Consider the following 19083-nt stretch of genomic DNA (forward strand, 5'->3'; position numbering starts at 1 on the left):
CAAGCACTAAACACAAGAACCAAACCCTAAGAACTAATACCAAAATCAGAATTAACACAAAACACAAGGTGATACCAAAAGGAAACAAAAAAAGCTGGGTCAAAATGACCCAGGACCATGACAGTCACACAGTCCAGTTATAACAGCTGTGTAGCCCTGGATGGGCGGGTGCACAGTCTTGTCCTTGGATCGGCTATTGGTATATCAGTACATCACCACAAACATTTCTGGCAATAAAGAAAGAAAAAAATGTCACTGCTTTTACATGCTTACCTGCAAAACATATTCTATTGGTTCCATCTTTCAGTGGCCTCTGTCAGCTCTTGTTCTACTCTTTAAATTAGTGTAGTTGTCAGCCTGGACTCCTCTTACTACACATTATCATAATTCGCTTAAGAGTCATTGCGAAGATGACACCTGAATATGAATGGCTCACATTGCTAGGCAGAGATGACCATTAATGCTGTTGCATCAATTCAATTCAATTTTATTCAATTCTATTTATATAGCGCCAAATCACAACAAAAGTGACATCAAGGCACTTTATATTGTACAGTACATACAGAGAAAAACCCAACAATCATATGACCCCCTGTGAGCAAGGAAAAACTCCCTTTTGACAGGAAGAAACCTCTGGCAGAACCAGGCTCAGGGAGGGGCGGGGCCATCTGCTGCGACCGGTTGGGATGAGAGAAGGAAGACAGGATGAAAGACATGCTGTGGAAAAGAGACAGAGATTAATAACAGATATGATTCAATGCAGAGAGGTCTATTAACACATAGTGAGTGAGAAAGGTGACTGGAAAGGAAAAACTCAATGCATCATGGGAATCCCCCAGCAGCCTACATCTTTTGCAGCATAACTAAGGGAGGATTCAGGGTCACCTGGTCCAGCCCTAACTATATGCTTTAGCAAAAAGGAAAGATTTAAGCCTAATCTTGAAAGTAGAGATAGTGTCTGTCTCCTGAATCCAAACTGGAAGCTGGTTCCACAGAAGAGGGGCCTGAAAACTGAAGGCTCTCCCTCCCATTCTACTTTTAAATACTCTAGGAACAACAAGTAGGCCTGCAGAGCGAGAACGAAGTGCTCTAATAGGGTGATATGACCATTATCATTAAGATAAGATGGGGCCTGATTATTTAAGACCTTGTATGTGAGGAGCAGGATTTTGAATTCAATTCTGGATTTAACAGGAAGCCAATGAAGGGAAGCCAAAACAGGCTCTCTCTTTCTAGTCCCTGTCAGCATTCTTGCTGCAGCATTTTGGATTAGCTGAAGGCTTTTCAGCGGGTTTTTTGGACATCCTGATAATAATGAATTACAGTCGTCCAGCCTGGAAGTAATAAATGCATGAACTAGTTTTTCAGCGTCACTCTGAGACAGGATATTTCTAACTTTAGAGATGTTGCACAAATGGAAGAAAGCAGTCTTACATATTTGTTTAATATGTGCGTTGAAGGACATGTCCTGGTCAAAAATGACTCCAAGGTTCCTCACAGCGTTACTGGAGGCCAAGGTAATGCCATCCAGAGTTAGAATCTGGTTAGATACCATATTTCTAAGATTTTTAGGGCCGAGTACAATAACCTCAGTTTTATCTGAATTAAGAAGCAGAAAGTTAGCGGCCATCCAGGTCTTTATGTCTTTAAGACAATCCTGCAGTTTAACTAATTGGTGTGTGTGATCTGGCTTCACAGATAGATAGAGCTGGGTGTCATCAGCATAGCAGTGAAAATGTATGCTATGTTTTATAATGATACTGCCTAAGGGAAGCATGTAAATGTAAACAGAATTGGTCCTAGCTAGTGATACGCAAATCATGAACGAATCGTTCAGTACTCGAGAATCACTTTACTGACTCATGAATCGTGATTCACAAGCCCAACCAACTCACTGACTCATCCCTGTTGCTGTTAGCAGCAATGTATCTAGCTTATAATTAAAATTGTGGCGAAAACAACATCCAGTATCTTAACAAAAAAATTTCTCAGGACTCACTCACTCACCCCCTCCCTCCTGGCTCACAGTTTCTTCACCACTCAGAAAGCCAACAATTTAAGGAGAACATGCGGCTAAACATGTCACTCCTGGTCTGATTGGGGACCAGAGAAAACTACAGAGTCTGACACTGTTTTGGCAAAGTTCCACACAGATTCAATATTGATTTTAGTGACCTCCGATTAGCGTAACTGGGTGTCATTACTGCCGACGTCATTACTGCCTGCATTTAATTTTCCCTTTTCATAATGCCAGATGTGTTGCTTTCATCACTGCTGTCTGGGAAATCCCTGATACTACAAGTAGTCAACAATTTAAATTATTGTCTTGAGCAGTGAGCTGAGCTAGATGATGCTCAGAGTGAGGGTTGGGGTTAGGAAAGACAGTTGAATATGTTTATTGTGGGTCAATATTTTAAACTGGATCACTACTGTTAATCTTTGTTTGCAGAGTCTTTCTTTGACTCTTTGAATCATTTACACTATGAACTATGAACAAATTAAAAGTCTTAATAGTTCTTACATTCTGTTTGTTCCGTACATTAAAGCTGCTCTCGTATCTCAGACTCAGAGTGATGTGGTCGTTTGGAGTTTCTGTTAACAGATTTGGAAACATGTGATTGTGGTCTAGTGATTAGAGCTCAAATTTGAGAAGATCTCTCCAACTTATCCAAAGTACTATAGAACAGACCTGTCTTACAGCAACACTGTCAACATTAAACTCATATTGTTTCCACAGTGGTAGCACAGAGTGGGACATTTTCACAGTTGTATTATGACCAACACTTTGTTCAGACTAGCATCAGAAATAAGAATGAATCAAATTTTTGTTATTATATAACAATCTGGTGGTTTTTGTTAGAGTAGAAGAAGTCATATTTTCATATTTTGGTGGGTGATAATTTAACGGATGCCAGAAACATGAGAAAGTAACTTCCCAGAGCTGACACTGGATGTCGCCTTTGTTGTTCTGTCATTAGGACTTGTAGGAAGTTGTGTGTGTTTTGCAGGGATCAGTGGACCTGTGCTCAGCTGATGCAAAGTTCAAATTAGATAGAAACACATCGAATTAAAATATTCTGTCTTTATTAAAGTCATACAGTGTGTATCCTTTGACATCATAGTACAGATGAAAAAGCTCATTTGCTCTCACCTGACGTGGCTCTAAGGTGATAGTAGGTGGCGATCTGCCACCTACTGAGTTTCTCCAGTAGGTGGCAGATCACACAAATAAAAGACTGGCAAAGTCATCTCTTACAAAAGTAACACAGGTCTGTCGTGGTAATGGAAGTCAACAGTAACGCAGAACTATTATTCAGGTATGTTTCAGATTAATAAACCTCAGTGTGCACCTGGATGAACATTGTCGTCCTTCAGTGTGTAACAACTTACTGAAGGTTCAACAAACGCTTTCTCATTCGCTGAGTGCTGTCACTGTTTAGATTTTGTTCAGGTTCTGCTGTCACACTAAACTGTACAGACTTGAGAAGATGGCAGAAAGTGAAGAAAACAGCTGAGGGAAAATATTAATGATGTTAAATCCTAAAATTAAAATCGGATTTTTCTATTAACTGGGCGTGCTTCCTTCCACTTTCAACACTTCTCTTTTCAGCAGAGGCGCACTGCGCTTTTACGCACGAGTTTAGAGGCACTGTGTCTCAGAGCAGAGTGCCATGCAGACCCTCAGTGCATGACGGTGTCTCAGGCACAAGTATCACTGCTGCTACAAGATGATCCTGCTGCTCGCTCTGCTTTCTGTTCTCTGGGGAAAACTGGGTCTGTGCCAGGAGGAGGATGGAGGCTTTACCTTTGATGGAAACATCCGCCAATTCGCCATGACCTCCAACACGGTTTACATCGCCACAGAGGAGAAGCTCTACCAGCTGAGCCACGACCTGACTCTGATCAACAGTCTGACCCAGAGGGGAATAATAAAGACCGGAAACCAGCAGGATGATGTGCAGTTTCACCGGGTTTCTGACACAGCTGGGGGGAACGCAACTTTCAGCATCAACGTGTTGTTGCCTTTTACAAGCAATGACTCTCTGATCAGCTGCGGTGTGACTGACGATGACTGCAGTTACTGCGAGGTTCTGGACCTGAAGAACATCTCCAACCTTCTGTACAGAGAACACATCCAGGTGGGACCTCTGAAAAGCAGCAGCAGGTCAGTCAGCTTTCTGGTGGATGTGAAGAAGAAAACTCAGACTGACACTTACATTCTGACCGCGATCCAACAAAACAGAGAAAAGCCCGAAAACAACAAGTGTGGTATCAATCAGAAGACTATCAACCTTCAAAATACAGATAACAAACAAGGTGGAGGTATATTTTCTATAACTGATAGAGCTTCAGGCACACCTCAGATCACAAGTAAAGGTGATGTGGAGTTTGTTGACGGGTTTCAGCTTAATTCAACCATCTATCTGTTCTCCAACGCGCTCTCAGCTCAAACAAACAGAGTCCGTCTCATTTGGCTCAAAGGCGAAAAAAGCAAAACTGATACACTCAAGTCTCTGCGGGGCGCGACTCTCAGTGTCTCTGACGGTGACAGCAGCAGACTCGTGGCCTCCTCGGTCATCCCGGGGGAGCAGCCGGTGCTTTGGAGCGGCGTGTTCAGTGTTGATGGAGGAGATACCGACACCAAGCTGATGGTGTTTGACATCAGCCCTGATTACAGCAGGAACACCGACAGAGATCCAGACTTCTACACCTCTGTGCCATCAGAAGTGACGGTGGGTCGCTGTATAACTTCTAAACATGTTCTGAATGGTTCCTGAATGTAGTTTCCATCTGTGCCTCCACATTTTCATGTGGACAATCATGAAAGCAAAATGTTCACAGAGAGGCAGATTACTTTATCACACAGTGTGGTCACAAAACTAGAAACATCAATCGATTCAGACTCAGTCTGCTACTTCACATAAACAGTTAATGTTAGGCTCAAACTTTCCCATAAAAAACCCTTACATATATATATATATATATATATATATATATATATATATATATATACAGTGGGGCAAAAAAGTATTTAGTCAGCCACCGATTGTGCAAGTTCCCCCACTTAAAATGATGACAGAGGTCAGTAATTTGCACCAGAGGTACACTTCAACTGTGAGAGACAGAATGTGAAAAAAAAATCCATGAATCCACATGGTAGGATTTGTAAAGAATTTATTCGTAAATCAGGGTGGAAAATAAGTATTTGGTCACCTCAAACAAGGAAAATCTCTGGCTCTCACAGACCTGTAACGTCTTCTGGAAGAAGCTTTTCTGTCCCCCACTCGTTACCTGTATGAATGGCACCTGTTTGAACTCATCATCTGTATAAAAGACACCTGTCCACAGCCTCAAACAGTCAGACTCCAAACGCCGCCATGGCCAAGACCAAAGAGCTTTCGAAGGACACCAGGAAAAGTATTGTAGACCTGCACCAGACTGGGAAGAGTGAATCTACAATAGGCAAGCAGCTTGGTGTGAAAAAAATCAACTGTGGGAGCAATCATCAGAAAATGGAAGACATACAAGACCACTGATAATCTCCCTCGATCTGGGGCTCCACGCAAGATCTCATCCCGTGGGGTCAAAATGATCATGAGAACGGTGAGCAAAGATCCCAGAACCACACGGGGGGACCTGGTGAATGACCTGCAGAGAGCTGGGACCAAAGTAACAAAGGTCACCATCAGTAACACACTACAACGGCAGGGAATCAAATCCCGCAGTGCCAGACGTGTTCCGCTGCTGAAGCCAGTGCATGTCCAGGCCCGTCTGAAGTTTGCCAGAGAGCACATGGATGATACAGCAGAGGATTGGGAGAATGTCATGTGGTCAGATGAAACCAAAGTAGAACTTTTTGGTATAAACTCAACTCGTCGTGTTTGGAGGAAGAAGAATACTGAGTTGCATCCCAAGAACACCATACCTACTGTGAAGCATGGGGGTGGAAACATCATGCTATGGGGCTGTTTTTCTGCCAAGGGGACAGGACGACTGATCCGTGTTAAGGACAGAATGAATGGGGCCATGTATCGTGAGATTTTGAGCCAAAACCTCCTTCCATCAGTGAGAACTTTGAAGATGAAACGAGGCTGGGTCTTCCAACATGACAATGATCCAAAACACACCGCCCGGGCAACAAAGGAGTGGCTCCGTAAGAAGCATTTGAAAGTCCTGGAGTGGCCTAGCCAGTCTCCAGACCTCAACTCCCGCCCCATATAGTGGCGGGAGTTGAAAGTCCGTGTTGCTCGGCGACAGCCCCAAAACATCACTGCTCTCGAGAAGATCTGCATGGAGGAATGGGCCAAAATACCAGCTACTGTGTGTGCAAACCTGGTAAAGACCTATAGTAAACGTTTGACCTCTGTTATTGCCAACAAAGGTTATGTTACAAAGTATTGAGTTGTATTTTTGTTATTGACCAAATACTTATTTTCCACCCTGATTTACGAATAAATTCTTTACAAATCCTACCATGTGGATTCATGGATTTTTTTTATTTTTTTTCACATTCTGTCTCTCACAGTTGAAGTGTACCTCTGGTGCAAATTACTGACCTCTGTCATCATTTTAGGTGGGGGAACTTGCACAATCGGTGGCTGACTAAATACTTTTTTGCCCCACTGTATATATATATATATATATATATATATATATATATATATATATATATATATATATACACACACACACACACAAAATCAAAGAAATTCTAAAGTTTTACTGAAGACACAAGAAAAAGGAGTCTGAATTATTTAAGCTGCTGGTATGTCTGCTGGTGCATGTGACAGACAAACTGAGTTTCACTGAATGATGTTTGACTTCATCACTATTTGAATATGTAGTTGAGAGCAGGGGTGTAGCACTGAACTCTGGGGCCTAAACATATGTGGGACCTTTTTCTGATCATCATCAGAAAAAGTTCTAATCTTAACATATCTACAATATCAGATTTGATGATCAGTGTGTTTGTTTCTCAGCCAAAGATCCTAAAACCTAAGGCAGTCCTCTTCAGGCACAGCTACATGACCTCTGTGCTGGCAGTGAGGCAGAGAGGCTGGATGGTTTTCTTCATTGGGACAGGAGACGGCCAGCTCATTAAGGTGTGTATGAAATGAAACATCTAAAGTACTTAGTTTACCAGCCTGATTTTAAGATGCCATTTCATCATCCTGAAATGCACTGGCTTCCTCACATGAAACAAACATGAAAGATAGTTCTGTCACCAAAATATATTTGTTGAATTAGCATCTATTCATAAAATCACGAACAACCTGTTAGATTTGTATTGTTGATTGTCATTTATGCTTAGAAATATTTACTTATATATGCTTAGAGTTTTGTAATTAGTTGTAGATTGGTAGAGGTTTTGATCCTTGATAGTCTGCAAACTTTGTGTGTATTAGACAGCACTTTGGGAGCATGAGAGGTCATACCGTGTCTTATTGTTTTATGGTAGGATTAACGTAGCTACGTCTGTTCTAGTCTAGGTGCTCTTTGTTTAGATGAACTGCAGGACTTCCTCACCGTGTTATCTAGGATGAACCATCTAGGGTGAGGGGGAGGCTACCCTCTTCCTGACCAAGGATGTTTGACCCTTTGATCAGCAGTCCCCACACACACACACACACACACACACAGGCAAGGTACTCTTTGTTTGTATGTAGACGTCGTATGTTAATGAACCTATGCATATTCATGTAACCTCAATAAAAGGACAGTGTATGGGAGAACGGACGAGACCAACTGGAGTCAAGCGGTTGTCCGGTTCTCTCCCGTGCACGAGTACCATGAAGAAGTTTGCCTACTTGCGTCTTGCTTGCAGTGTAATTATATTGTCTTAACGTTCCAGCGAATAGGTTCAAGCTACAAACCTAACACAACCGTTGACCCAAGATAAATAAAAACCAAAACTTTTTAAGAGGCAAATTATTCATGATTTTTTAGCTTGCTTATTTGAACTAGTCTCATTTTATTTCATTGTTGAAGTCTGCTGCAAACTGCAGTCACTTGTGGTCCCTGTAGCTTCTTTGTGTGCTCTTAGTCTCACTGTGAGTTCATCTGTTCACACACTGCAAGGTTTTGTTTGTGGAGTGGAGAGATGAGAGCTGTGACCCTGAAAGCTCAAAAAGCTTCAACAAGTATTTTATTGAATATGACGAGAGCAAGAGATAGAGAAACAAGCTGAGAGGGATGTTGTCATGGTTTGATTTTTTTCGGTCATATCGACTCTTTGATCACAGTTTGTGATTAAGTCGGAAAGTTTGTTTTACAGATAAGAAATACCGACTGTTTCACAACATATACAGCAGATATCAGCATGACACTGAATCCAAGCAGCACAAACACATAAGAGCTTCTTATGAATGAGGGAAAACTTAAAATAAACAGCCTTTCATTTGGAAGATAGTGGTCAGAGAAAAATAAGCAATTGAAATGTTCATTAAACATAAAAACGTGAATTCTTATTTTCACAAATTCTTGTTGTCAGCTGTCTGTGGACAGGAACTATCACGCTGCCTGTCCCACGGTGCTCTACAGGACAAGTGATGATCGCAAAGTGTTTCCCAAATTACATCTGGATCCAGTGGGTCATAAACATGTGTATGTGCCATTTAGAAACCAGGTACTTAAATTATTTACTGATTATCTTAATGTCACATGTACCTGTGCTGCATTTTAAAGTGTTTGTTGTTCTAGATAAGGCGAGTTCCTGTGTCAAAGTGCAGCACGTACACAAGTGTGCAGGAGTGTTGGTCTGCACAGGATCCATACTGTGGTTGGTGTGGCTCTAAAAGCAGGTGAGAGAAACAACATGCAGCTGATGTCTCCAAACTATTCTGAACTTGGTGATCATTTCTCCTTCTTCTCCTAGCTGCACATTTGAAGATGACTGCACAGATTCAGACTGGCTGTCCATTCCTGATGAGTCCCAGCACAAAATGATTTCCCACAAAGTTGAAAAGGACACAAACGGACAGGTACAGCTTACAAACACAGTCGGGACTGCAATCATTTGTGGCTTTCAGGTATTTCTCACACATGTTCTTCATTTTCAGATTTTACTAAAAATCCACACACACTTGACTGTGGGCCAGGAAGTGTCGTCCAACTTTACCTGTCAGTTCACTGCAAGGTCCAGCTCGATTTGTGCTTTGAATAACCCTCCTCCACAGTTCCCACAATGCACCTGCATCCTGTCTGATCGTACACTTCCTGCTGATGGTCAGTGAGTTTTCATAAATAATCCAACGAATGAAATACTTTGCAGTCAGACCTGCTTACTGATCTGCAACACTTCCCAAAAAGCAAAATAGAAACATTACAGAGCTGACTCTGACAGATGAAATATTCTTTACTAGTTGACAAATCTGAGCTGTTCGTTATTACAAACTGTTGCAACTCATTAAACATATATGTCTAAAAATTAGCAATTGAAGGCTATGACACTGATCGTGTTTTTTTTATTTATTTATTTTATTTAACAGGTCTGCATGTCACAGTGAAATTTAGACTTGGTTCAACACAACTGTCAGAACAGCTGAGGTTGACTAACTGCTCTGACATCAGTGGACCACCAAGTTCAGTCTTGTAAGTCCAATCAATTATAAAGATTATGAAGATGGATCACTAATAACACAACATTATGTGTCATCACCAAGTAAAATGTATTACTACTGAGGAGTCTCTTTGTTTTATGTTGTATTTTTGGACATTATCGTTTTCTTGATGATTTCAACACTAATATGTAATTGTTTCTCTTCAGGTGTCAGCAGTGCATCAAAGCTGGTTGTGGATGGAACACAAACAGATGTTCCTGGGCCGATCAAACAGAGATCAATGTAATAATTCATGCCTTTAGTTTACCTAGTTCAGGTTTTTCCTCATTAACATATTTGTTTTAATTTTATTTCGCTGATACCATTCTACATGTTTAGGCTATTTTGATGTATCTTTTTTAAATCTACTTTTGGGAATAAGAAAGTCTATCTTATCATATAATTAAGTCTTCCACTTTAAGTTTATATTACTTTTGAGATTTTTCAATCATTATTAAGGGTGGGTTGGTCTAATGTTCAAATATCTATTGCTTCTCAAAAGCAGCAATATTATATGCAATAATATGTTAAGTGATTATGACAACTCACAAATACCAATTCAGTTGCTTGACAAAAATCGTGATTAAATTCTTTCCTTGTAAATAAGACAGAACTTCCATTCTCATCAGTCCTACATAGTTTCTTTAGACAATGACAGTAAACCTGCCATATTGATTCCCTCTGCTTCCTCCTGCAGGACAGCGTTTGCCAAAATGTGCAGTCTGGGAAGAACTTCTCTGTGAGTCTGAACCTCAGTCCTCAAACTCATTGTTCCTCTGACACCTTATTCGTGTTCAAAGCTTCCAACATCAGCTGATGGCCGTGGATTAAAGCTGATCATTTTTTGTCTTACTGTCAGATCCCAGAGATCTCCTCCATCACTCCCAGTGTGGTGTCTTTCTACGGTAGAAACCACGCAGTGCTGTCAGGTCGTAACCTCGATAATGTGACTGCAGTGAGGATGCAGGCCGATACTGACTGTACTCCAAAAGAGTGAGTCACTTTACACTAGTGATGTGTCACTCGCGAACGAAATGGCTCTTAGAGCCGGCTCTTTGACGTGAACAACGCGAGCCGGCTCCTTATTGCAAGCCGTGTTTTTTTGTTTATCCCTTCTCTCACCCTCTCTCTCTCACACCATCTCTCTCTCTCGCACTTTTTTTCCGCTTCACTCCGCACGCGAGCCTTGTGCTTTCCGCTGGGATGAGGGGGGAGGGGTGGTAGTTACACTCGCAGTAGCGCAGGAACAGACCGGGAGGGAAAGAGAGAAAGAGAGCCAGGGACAACAACGTCACATTAGAAAGGTATAGTAATCATCCACAACTATTTTCAGTTGTGGATGTTAAAGGGTTCAGAAAGTTTATTCATGCAGGCCTATATAACAAAGAATGTGCATCTTCTTTTTGTTTTCATATTTTAATTTATATTTAATGGTGTTATGGTTTGCAGTGTTTTGTGTTGTTTCATTTTAAATTTGTTTAAAAGGAAAAAGCTGAAAATTTAAATAGTTAAAAGTTGTACTGTGACTAGTTGATTTTTGTATTACATTTTATTTATTACATTTTATGTGGAGTGAATAAATAAAAGTATATTTACGGTGGCCCCTAGAGACAAAGCACGTACAAACTCCAAAACACGTAAAAACTCCAAAACAAAAGACAACAGAAGTGCTCCAGGATGCTAGGCGCAGTGTTGAGCTTTTGTTACCTAGTGGCTACACAAGCCAGCAATTAGGAACGACTGGATTTGGTGTGTGGTAGTAACAGGTAAATGAACTTTTTTTTTTAATTATTTGAATATATATGAGTGCTTGTGTATAAATACACAAACAATACACATATGCTTTCATGCTTTCAATTATGTAATTTAAGTGATCTAGGTAGCTCTGTTTTGGAAGTTCAGTTAACGCTAGAAATGTGTTTTGGAGTTTGTACGTGTTTTGTCTCTAGGGGCCACCACATATATTTATATATAAACATATATAAATAAAGCCACTTTTTTTTTACATTAGTAATTCCTTTTGTGCATAATTTTATATTATTGTTAATAATAAATCAATTAAAGCAACAAAACAACCTGAAGAGCCGGTTCGGAGCCGAAAGAGCCGGCTCTTTTTAGTGAGCGGAGCCAAAAGAGCCAGTTCTCTAAAAAGAGCCGGAAATCCCATCACTACTTTACACACAACTAATGCACAACTGATAGTTTGTGCTTTGGATACAAAGCACACAGTAAAATCTAGAGATTATTCCAGGGAAACACCACTCATACTGAAATATAGATTAAATGTTTGAAGTAAAAACAGCACAAATGTTTTCTCAGCATTGTTCTCAGACAGACCAACTGAGAGTAAACCCTGAAACTAAAGCTCACTGTCCTATTTTAGGATTTAAGGAATTTAACGTAAATTATTTTCACTGTTTTGTTTTGGGGTTTCTTCTGTTTTAATTAATGATCTTCTTCTTCGGGTTTTTGAGGGTTTTTTCTTTTATCACAATAAAAGTAACTTTGAAAAAACTACAAAACACATACTTTGGTAGTTTAGACTGGCATTTAGTTATGTTGTTGAAAATTTTGATACTCAGCTTTTGTCTGTTTTCAGTTTATGAGTATCATGATAATGTCAGTGATTTTTTTTCTGTGTCTGTGTGTGTTCTGGTCAGATCTTCTGTTTGGGGCAACACTGGTTTCAGTCTGACGTTCCACATTCCCAGTTCAAATATCAAAGGCGTGGTCAACGTATGTCTTCTCCTCCCAGATGGTCATTGCCATGGCAAAGCTAAAATCACCTACAGCTCATTACCATCATGCACCAATATTACTCCAAGCAGCAGCTGGATCAGGTGCATTTTTTCTACTGAAACCTCCAAATAACACATTAAAGTTATGACGGATCTCTTTTAGATATACACTTTAAAACAACTTATAATGTTCAATAAGCAGAGATGTGAAACTGAACATGATATATTGAGATATAATTGGAACTCTAATACCCATCATGGTAGAAGAGAATCCCAGTTACGAGTTAGGACAGGACTCTCTGGAGTCCAGGTGTTAGTGGTGGTGAAGATGAAATTGGTGGTTTAGATGGGGCTCTGATTGTACACAATGAGATGGAGATGAGGAGGTGGCAGGATCCACAAATAAGAACCTATAAGGCTGAAATGATAGAGAGGGGGAGGCTGAATGGCTCGGAGCAGGTAGGCAAGAAAATAACAGAATGTGAAAGTGAAGGCAATGTAAAGAAATCGACTCACAGCAGAGCTGCCAGGAAAGCAGGCACATGAGTAATTACAGATCTTCCTTATTGAACATAGGCTTTATTTTTAAATACTAAGACTTTGGCTGATGTCACACTGTCTCCAAATCCACCAATGAACCAAAGGTACCATTAAATAAACATGACACAGTGATGAAGAAAGCTTTCTATCTGTTTAGGATTTTAGCCTTCTCCTTTACAAGCGTTTGTCGATGCAGCTCAGAGGTACAGAGGTACTGAGTACTCCACTGATGCTACAACACAGTTAAAGTGACACATGTAATGTGTTGTCATCAATAAATTAGCTAAAGCAACAGTAGTGAATCGTGACAAAATTTCAGCAGAACTATTTTTGAGTCAAGACCTGCTGCTTTGACAGTAACTTAAATCGTATTTTTGAGATTTATTCTAGGAAGCAGCAGAGAAACCGTTCTGGGTCATCTGATGGGGAAAGAGAGCCACTTCCCAAAAAAAGTATTTTGCTATAAGGCTACTTCCACTTTTAGTTGCAACTGAAAAAGGAAATTCTGTCATCTCAGTTTCTTTTTTCACCTTAAAAAGGAACCCCATTTTATTTAAGAGTTTGTTTAAAGCACCAATCTTTACCTAGGCATTGGTTTCTTAATGGTATGTATTCAGCTTTATGCCAACATAAGTCAACTAAAACTGAGAGATTTTAAGATTGATACAGTTAAAGACAAACACAGACATTTTAAATGTTCTCTGGTGCTCTGTGTCCTGCAGTGGGAAGAGGAAGATCACACTCACTGGGTCCCATCTTAACTTTGTTGAAGGGGTCATGCACAGCCCCACAATGCAGGAGGTCAGACTTCCCAGATACATCAGCTCTCAGGTACATTACACCTTCTATTACTGTTTAAGTTAACCAGCCATGTTATATCAAAAATTATAAATTACAGTGTGTCTGAATATGTGATGTTGCGTGCTGTTTTGGTCACGTCGTGTTGTCTTTTGTGTACATTTAATTTCATTGCAGAATCTCACCTATGATTCACCTGCAGCTCTGAGCATTTCTAGCAGTACTGTGTATTTGAAAGTAGCCAATGAAACCTTGACCTGCTCCAGAAAACTCTCGTACTATCCAGACCCTGAGTTTACTAGCTTCACAGCCACAAGGACAGGGAAAGATGTGCACATCACCATTCAGGTATTTTTAAATATACTTTTTTTTTTTTATCATACATATGTATGTGTGGCATCAGTTCATTGAAATGTAGCCTTTGTTTTTCTTCATTTAGAAAAAAACAGACAAGCTGGAGATGACGATAGATGAGTTATCAGTGTGGGGCGTTGAAGACAAGCCAAAAAATTGCACCATGGAAGCCAAAGAAACCAGTGACAACATTGACTCTTTCACCTGTGAGATTAAAAGCTCAACCAACCCTGAATTTCAACAATTATTGGTAAATATTTCTTTCATGTTAACCAAACCAAATAGTTGTGTGGAGATGTAATGTCAGTTTCATTCTGGCAGTAGAAACATTTCAGTATTTTAGTACAGTAAAATAGGAATTAAAATTGTACTGAGAATGTTTTCACATAGAATTCATTAGGTATACTTGTTAACCTGCTCGTAAATGCAACCCTCCTACCAATAATATCATGGTAAAGCTGAACAGCTGAAATTCAAGCTCAGTGTAACTCTGAATGTGACATGGTTGTTCAGGCTAGACAGGCTGGTCTGAGTATTTCATAAACTGCTGATCTACTAGGATTTTCCAACATCACTTTTAGGGTTTAGAGAAAATGGACTGGCAAAGAGAAAATATGCAGTGAGCTGAAGGTTGCTTGGTGGAAAATGCCATGTTGATGTTAGAGATCAGAGGGGAATGGCCAGAGTGTTGTTAGGAAGACAACAGTAGCTCAATAAAACACTCATTACAATGAAGTATGATGACGAGCATCTCTGAACCTTGAAGCAGTTGGGGTACAGCAGCAGAGCACCCCACTCCTATCAGCTAAGAACAGGAAACTGGGGCAACAGTTTGCACAGACTATTATGGTGGAATTTGCAGCAACTGGGTGATAATATCAGCTCAGTATTGACTCTGTGGGGAATGTTTCCAGCACCTTGTTTATATTATTTTTTTTATTGCATATAGTTCTGACAACAAACTGGAACCCAATATGGAGCTTGCAAACTATAACTAATGCAATGTGTGGCAAAAAACAAAGAAAAATCCAGTATGTAAACATGCAAGGCCTTTTTCCCAGTATAGTATGCTGTATGTGATTTGTTTTTGTTTTTTTGTTTGTTTGTTTTGGGGTTTTTCATAGATAAAATACGGAGACAAATCTGTCACACTGGAAAATAAAGATAAATCTGGAGTTTCTTATTTTCCGATGCTGATCCTTGTCCTGCTGCTGATACCAGCCATTATTACTGGTAAGAACACAATTTAGAAGTGAATTTTAGTCCCTAACCAGCCTATAAAAGGATGTGCAGGTCAACTCTTTAACAACCATACCATTCTTTTGCATTGCGCTATAATCTTGTTGCAGTGGCGTTATTCTACCAAAGACAACAGCAGAGGCTCGCTGATGAGATGAACAAGTTTGTGGAAGACCTTGAGCTCAACATCAGGAATGACATCAGACAAGGTCAGTCACAAAATCTCACAGCATCACTTTGATGTACAATTTATACTGCTCGAAAATTAAAGAAAAGCTTTTAAAATGCATGTCAGTGCAAGGAAAAAAAATCATGCTGGATATCTATAATGATATGGACTGGATGATGTACAGTATTATGAATGTATGCAAGTATTCGTATTCTCCATTGTTTGATCAACTGAAACATAATGTCCCAGAGGTGTTCTGTTGGATTTCGGGCAGGCGTGTATAGGGGTTAGTCAATGGTATCAATTCCTTCATCCTCTGTGAGCTGCCTGCTCATGAGGCCAGACATTGTCATGTACCATGAGGAACCTAGGACCCACTGCCCCAGCACAGGTTGACAATGAGTCCAATGATTTCTTCCTAGTACCAAATGTTAGTCAGGGTGCCATTACCTTGGGGCGACTGTGGCTCAGGGGGTTGGGAAGCGTATCTGTAACCGGAAGGTCGCCGGTTGGATCCCCAGGCTCTCTGTCCTGGTCGTTGTGTCCTTGGGCAAGACACTTCACCTACCGCCTACTGGTGTTGGCCGGAGGGGCCGATGGCGTGATATGGCAGCCTCGCTTCTGTCAGTCTGCCCCAGGGCAACTGTGGCTACAACTGTAGCTGCCTCCACCAGTGAGCGAATGTGAGAGAGAATGAATAGTGGCATTGTAAAGCACTTTGGGTGCCTTGAAAAGCGCTATATAAATGCAATCCATTATTATTGTTATTACCTAGCTAGTAGAGGTCTGTGTGCCCCTCTGTGGATGTGCCTCACAAGCACATAAGAAATATTTTGCACTGTCCGCTTCAGAAAGGTTTATCTGACAGAGGAAATAAATTTTCCACAGTTGTGCAACATTAAAAGGAAGTGAGGTCTATGTGAAGAGTCACCACAAAAACAAAGTTACCAGAAAAGTTACATTTGCAAAACCACATTCAAACTACTTGGGGCAGTTTTAGAAATAACCGCCGTGGACAGATGAAATATAATTAATTTAAATATGTCAGTTTGAGGTTCTGTATCAATAGATGAATGATTGTAAAAGGTCTGGACTGCAGTCGGGCCAATTCATCAACTAAAGTGAATTTTTATACCTTGAAGTCGTGCTGTTGTTATAGACCCAGTATGCAGTTTAGCATTGTCTTGTTGAAATGTTCAGGGAAGGCCTTACCTGACATAATCATGAATTACAGTAGTCCAGCCTAGAAGTAATAAATGTATGAACTGCAAGCATGAAACACGATGTTTCTAATGTTAGAGATGTTGTGCAAATTGAGAAGGTCTTACATTATATAATATTTGCACTGAAAGATATATCCTGGTTAAAACGGAGTCTAAGATTACTGTGTTACGGAAGGTAACCAGTATCTGGTTAGAGTACAACAACTTCAGTACTACTGTAGTTTTAAAAATGTCAATGGTCAGCATGATGGCATAGTCTAACAGCAAGAAGGTCCTTAGTATATCTAAATTTAAAAGCAGGAAATTAGAGGTCTTGCAGGTGTTTATGTCTTTAGCTCTTTATGTGGTTTAACTAATTGGTATCTGTCTGACATCACAGACAAATAAAGCTGATTATCATCTGCATAGCAATAAAAATGTATGCTATGCCTTCTAATAATACTGACTAGTAGAACTGGTCCTAACACAGAACTCTGTGGAACTCCTTAATTAACCTTAGTGTGTGAAGAAAATTCCTAAATTAGATATGATTCAAACCACTGCAGCGCAGCACATTTAATGCCTACAACATGGTCTAAACGCTGTTACAAAATATTGTGATCAAGAATATTAAACACTCCACTGAGGTCTAGCCGGACAAACATAGATATGACTCGACAACAAGATCATTTGTAATCTTCATTAATGTTGTTTCTGTCCTGTGAGTTCAGAATTCAGACTAAAAAAAATAAACCATTCCTCTTTTTGGATTGATTGATTATATCTAAGATCAAAATGTAAATTTATTGTTAGGACTTCTAGACATGGGATCTAATAGACACACTGACAGTTTGGAGGAAGTAATTATTGATGTCAACTTGGAAAAAAGGGAAAAATTAGCTAATATTTCTCTAACAACCTGCATCTTTTCTGTTGAATAAAATGTGGGCATCTGAAATATGCATATAATTGCATTCTGTTTTTATTTACATTTTAAACAGGTTTTTATTTTGGATATGTGTTTGTAGTTTGCAAGTTGTGAAATGACCCTACCCACACAGTGTACAGTTCTCATGGTTTCAGCTTTATTTTTAACCAAAAGCACTCTTTCTATTTCCGGCACAGTCTTGTAGCCCGGAACCAACTCTCTCCATGGTTTCCTCCACTACATGCTCCCTTCCCGCCAGTCTCCTCTGTCACTATAAAAGGAGACGGAGTCATTAGTCCCATCATAATCATGTGTCCCCTCTGACATCCAGCACCACCCCATGAGCTCACTATACCACATACACCACCAACGTTTTCTTGATTTTTACAATTCCTTTGCATGTAATCTTAAAATGTATACCTGGTTGCTTCGGTATTCATTTGCCCTGCAGTCCATAATGCAATAGGGATTTATGCTTTACCTGCCAGTATTGGCATTTAAAATACTTCTAAGAAATTAAGTAGCAGCTGTTAAAAAGTTTGCATTATTTATTTTTAGTTTTATACTCTGAAGTTTTCCTATTGTAATCTTTCAACATTATCTTCCAGGACACATTTGCATCTTGTTCTCTGCAAGTTCCAAATTATCGGAACTGCGTTTCATCGTATGTGATAAGTGCCTCAACTTTACCACATATTGGCCTGTATTTTACAGCTTCACTATCTTCAGGTTGCTTAGTGTCGCATACATAGAGTTCCTGTTTATGGTTTTTGTTATATAACACTAATAAGGCTGATGGTAAAACAGAATGACATTATAGGATGCAGTCATATGTGGCCATTTTTGTATTAATCAGTGAATTGCAACACTGCACTGACTTAGACATTTTCACTACCTCTTTTCTGTGACCTGCAAGAACTTGCCTGCTTCACAAGTTCACTTTTCACCTGATAACATAGACATTCATGCTTTGTACTTTGTGCACGTAGCCTGTGGTTTATCAAGTCAGCTTCACTGGAGTGTCTTCCACAGGTTTTGTGGAGTTGCAGACAGAAAACGCTGATCTACTGGAAAATGTTGGAACAATTCCTTTCCTGGATTTCAAGCACTTTGCCTCCAGAATCTTTTTTCCTGAGGTGAACGAAGCTCAAAAGAAACCAAATGCTGATACGTGACAAGCTTATTCTGTGAACTGTGAAAAATTACCAATTGGTGTCAGTTTAGTAGAGCTGTGTTGTTGTTTTTCAGAATGAATCTTTGATGGAATCCTGTATCAAAGACATCAGTCAGGTAAGTTTTGACGTCATCTGTTGTTTGCAGTTGTTTTCATGGTTTCATTCCATCTGTCGTTATGTTATGTTATGTTATGATCAGGATGTGGTGAAGATTCAGCTTGATGAGTGTTGCCAGGGCTTGTCCAGGCTGATCCAGGACCAGCTCTTCCTCACCTCCATGGTGCATGCTCTCGAGGAAGAGAAGAGTTTCACCATCAAAGACAAGTCAGTTTGGCACTCTG

The 19083-nt window shown here is 40.0% G+C and overlaps 1 protein-coding gene across 1 annotated transcript in view; it reads left to right on the forward strand.

Moving 5' to 3' along the window:
* The first annotated feature begins 3688 nt into the window (after positions 1 to 3688).
* plxnc1 (plexin C1) overlaps positions 3689 to 19083 on the forward strand; it is a 35399-nt gene continuing 20004 nt past the window's right edge. Inside the window, 20 exon segments of the mRNA XM_026146968.2 lie at positions 3689 to 3718; positions 3720 to 4733; positions 6981 to 7103; positions 8492 to 8626; positions 8701 to 8801; positions 8876 to 8981; positions 9060 to 9225; positions 9489 to 9591; positions 9767 to 9842; positions 10297 to 10338; positions 10459 to 10592; positions 12260 to 12439; positions 13600 to 13708; positions 13853 to 14023; positions 14115 to 14279; positions 15154 to 15262; positions 15379 to 15477; positions 18600 to 18703; positions 18816 to 18857; positions 18942 to 19066. Coding sequence (XP_026002753.2) covers positions 3689 to 3718; positions 3720 to 4733; positions 6981 to 7103; positions 8492 to 8626; positions 8701 to 8801; positions 8876 to 8981; positions 9060 to 9225; positions 9489 to 9591; positions 9767 to 9842; positions 10297 to 10338; positions 10459 to 10592; positions 12260 to 12439; positions 13600 to 13708; positions 13853 to 14023; positions 14115 to 14279; positions 15154 to 15262; positions 15379 to 15477; positions 18600 to 18703; positions 18816 to 18857; positions 18942 to 19066 — 3134 coding nt within the window.

The sequence above is a fragment of the Astatotilapia calliptera genome, chromosome 17 (assembly GCF_964374335.1).
Source record: "Astatotilapia calliptera chromosome 17, fAstCal68.1, whole genome shotgun sequence".
Taxonomy (NCBI): domain Eukaryota; kingdom Metazoa; phylum Chordata; class Actinopteri; order Cichliformes; family Cichlidae; genus Astatotilapia; species Astatotilapia calliptera.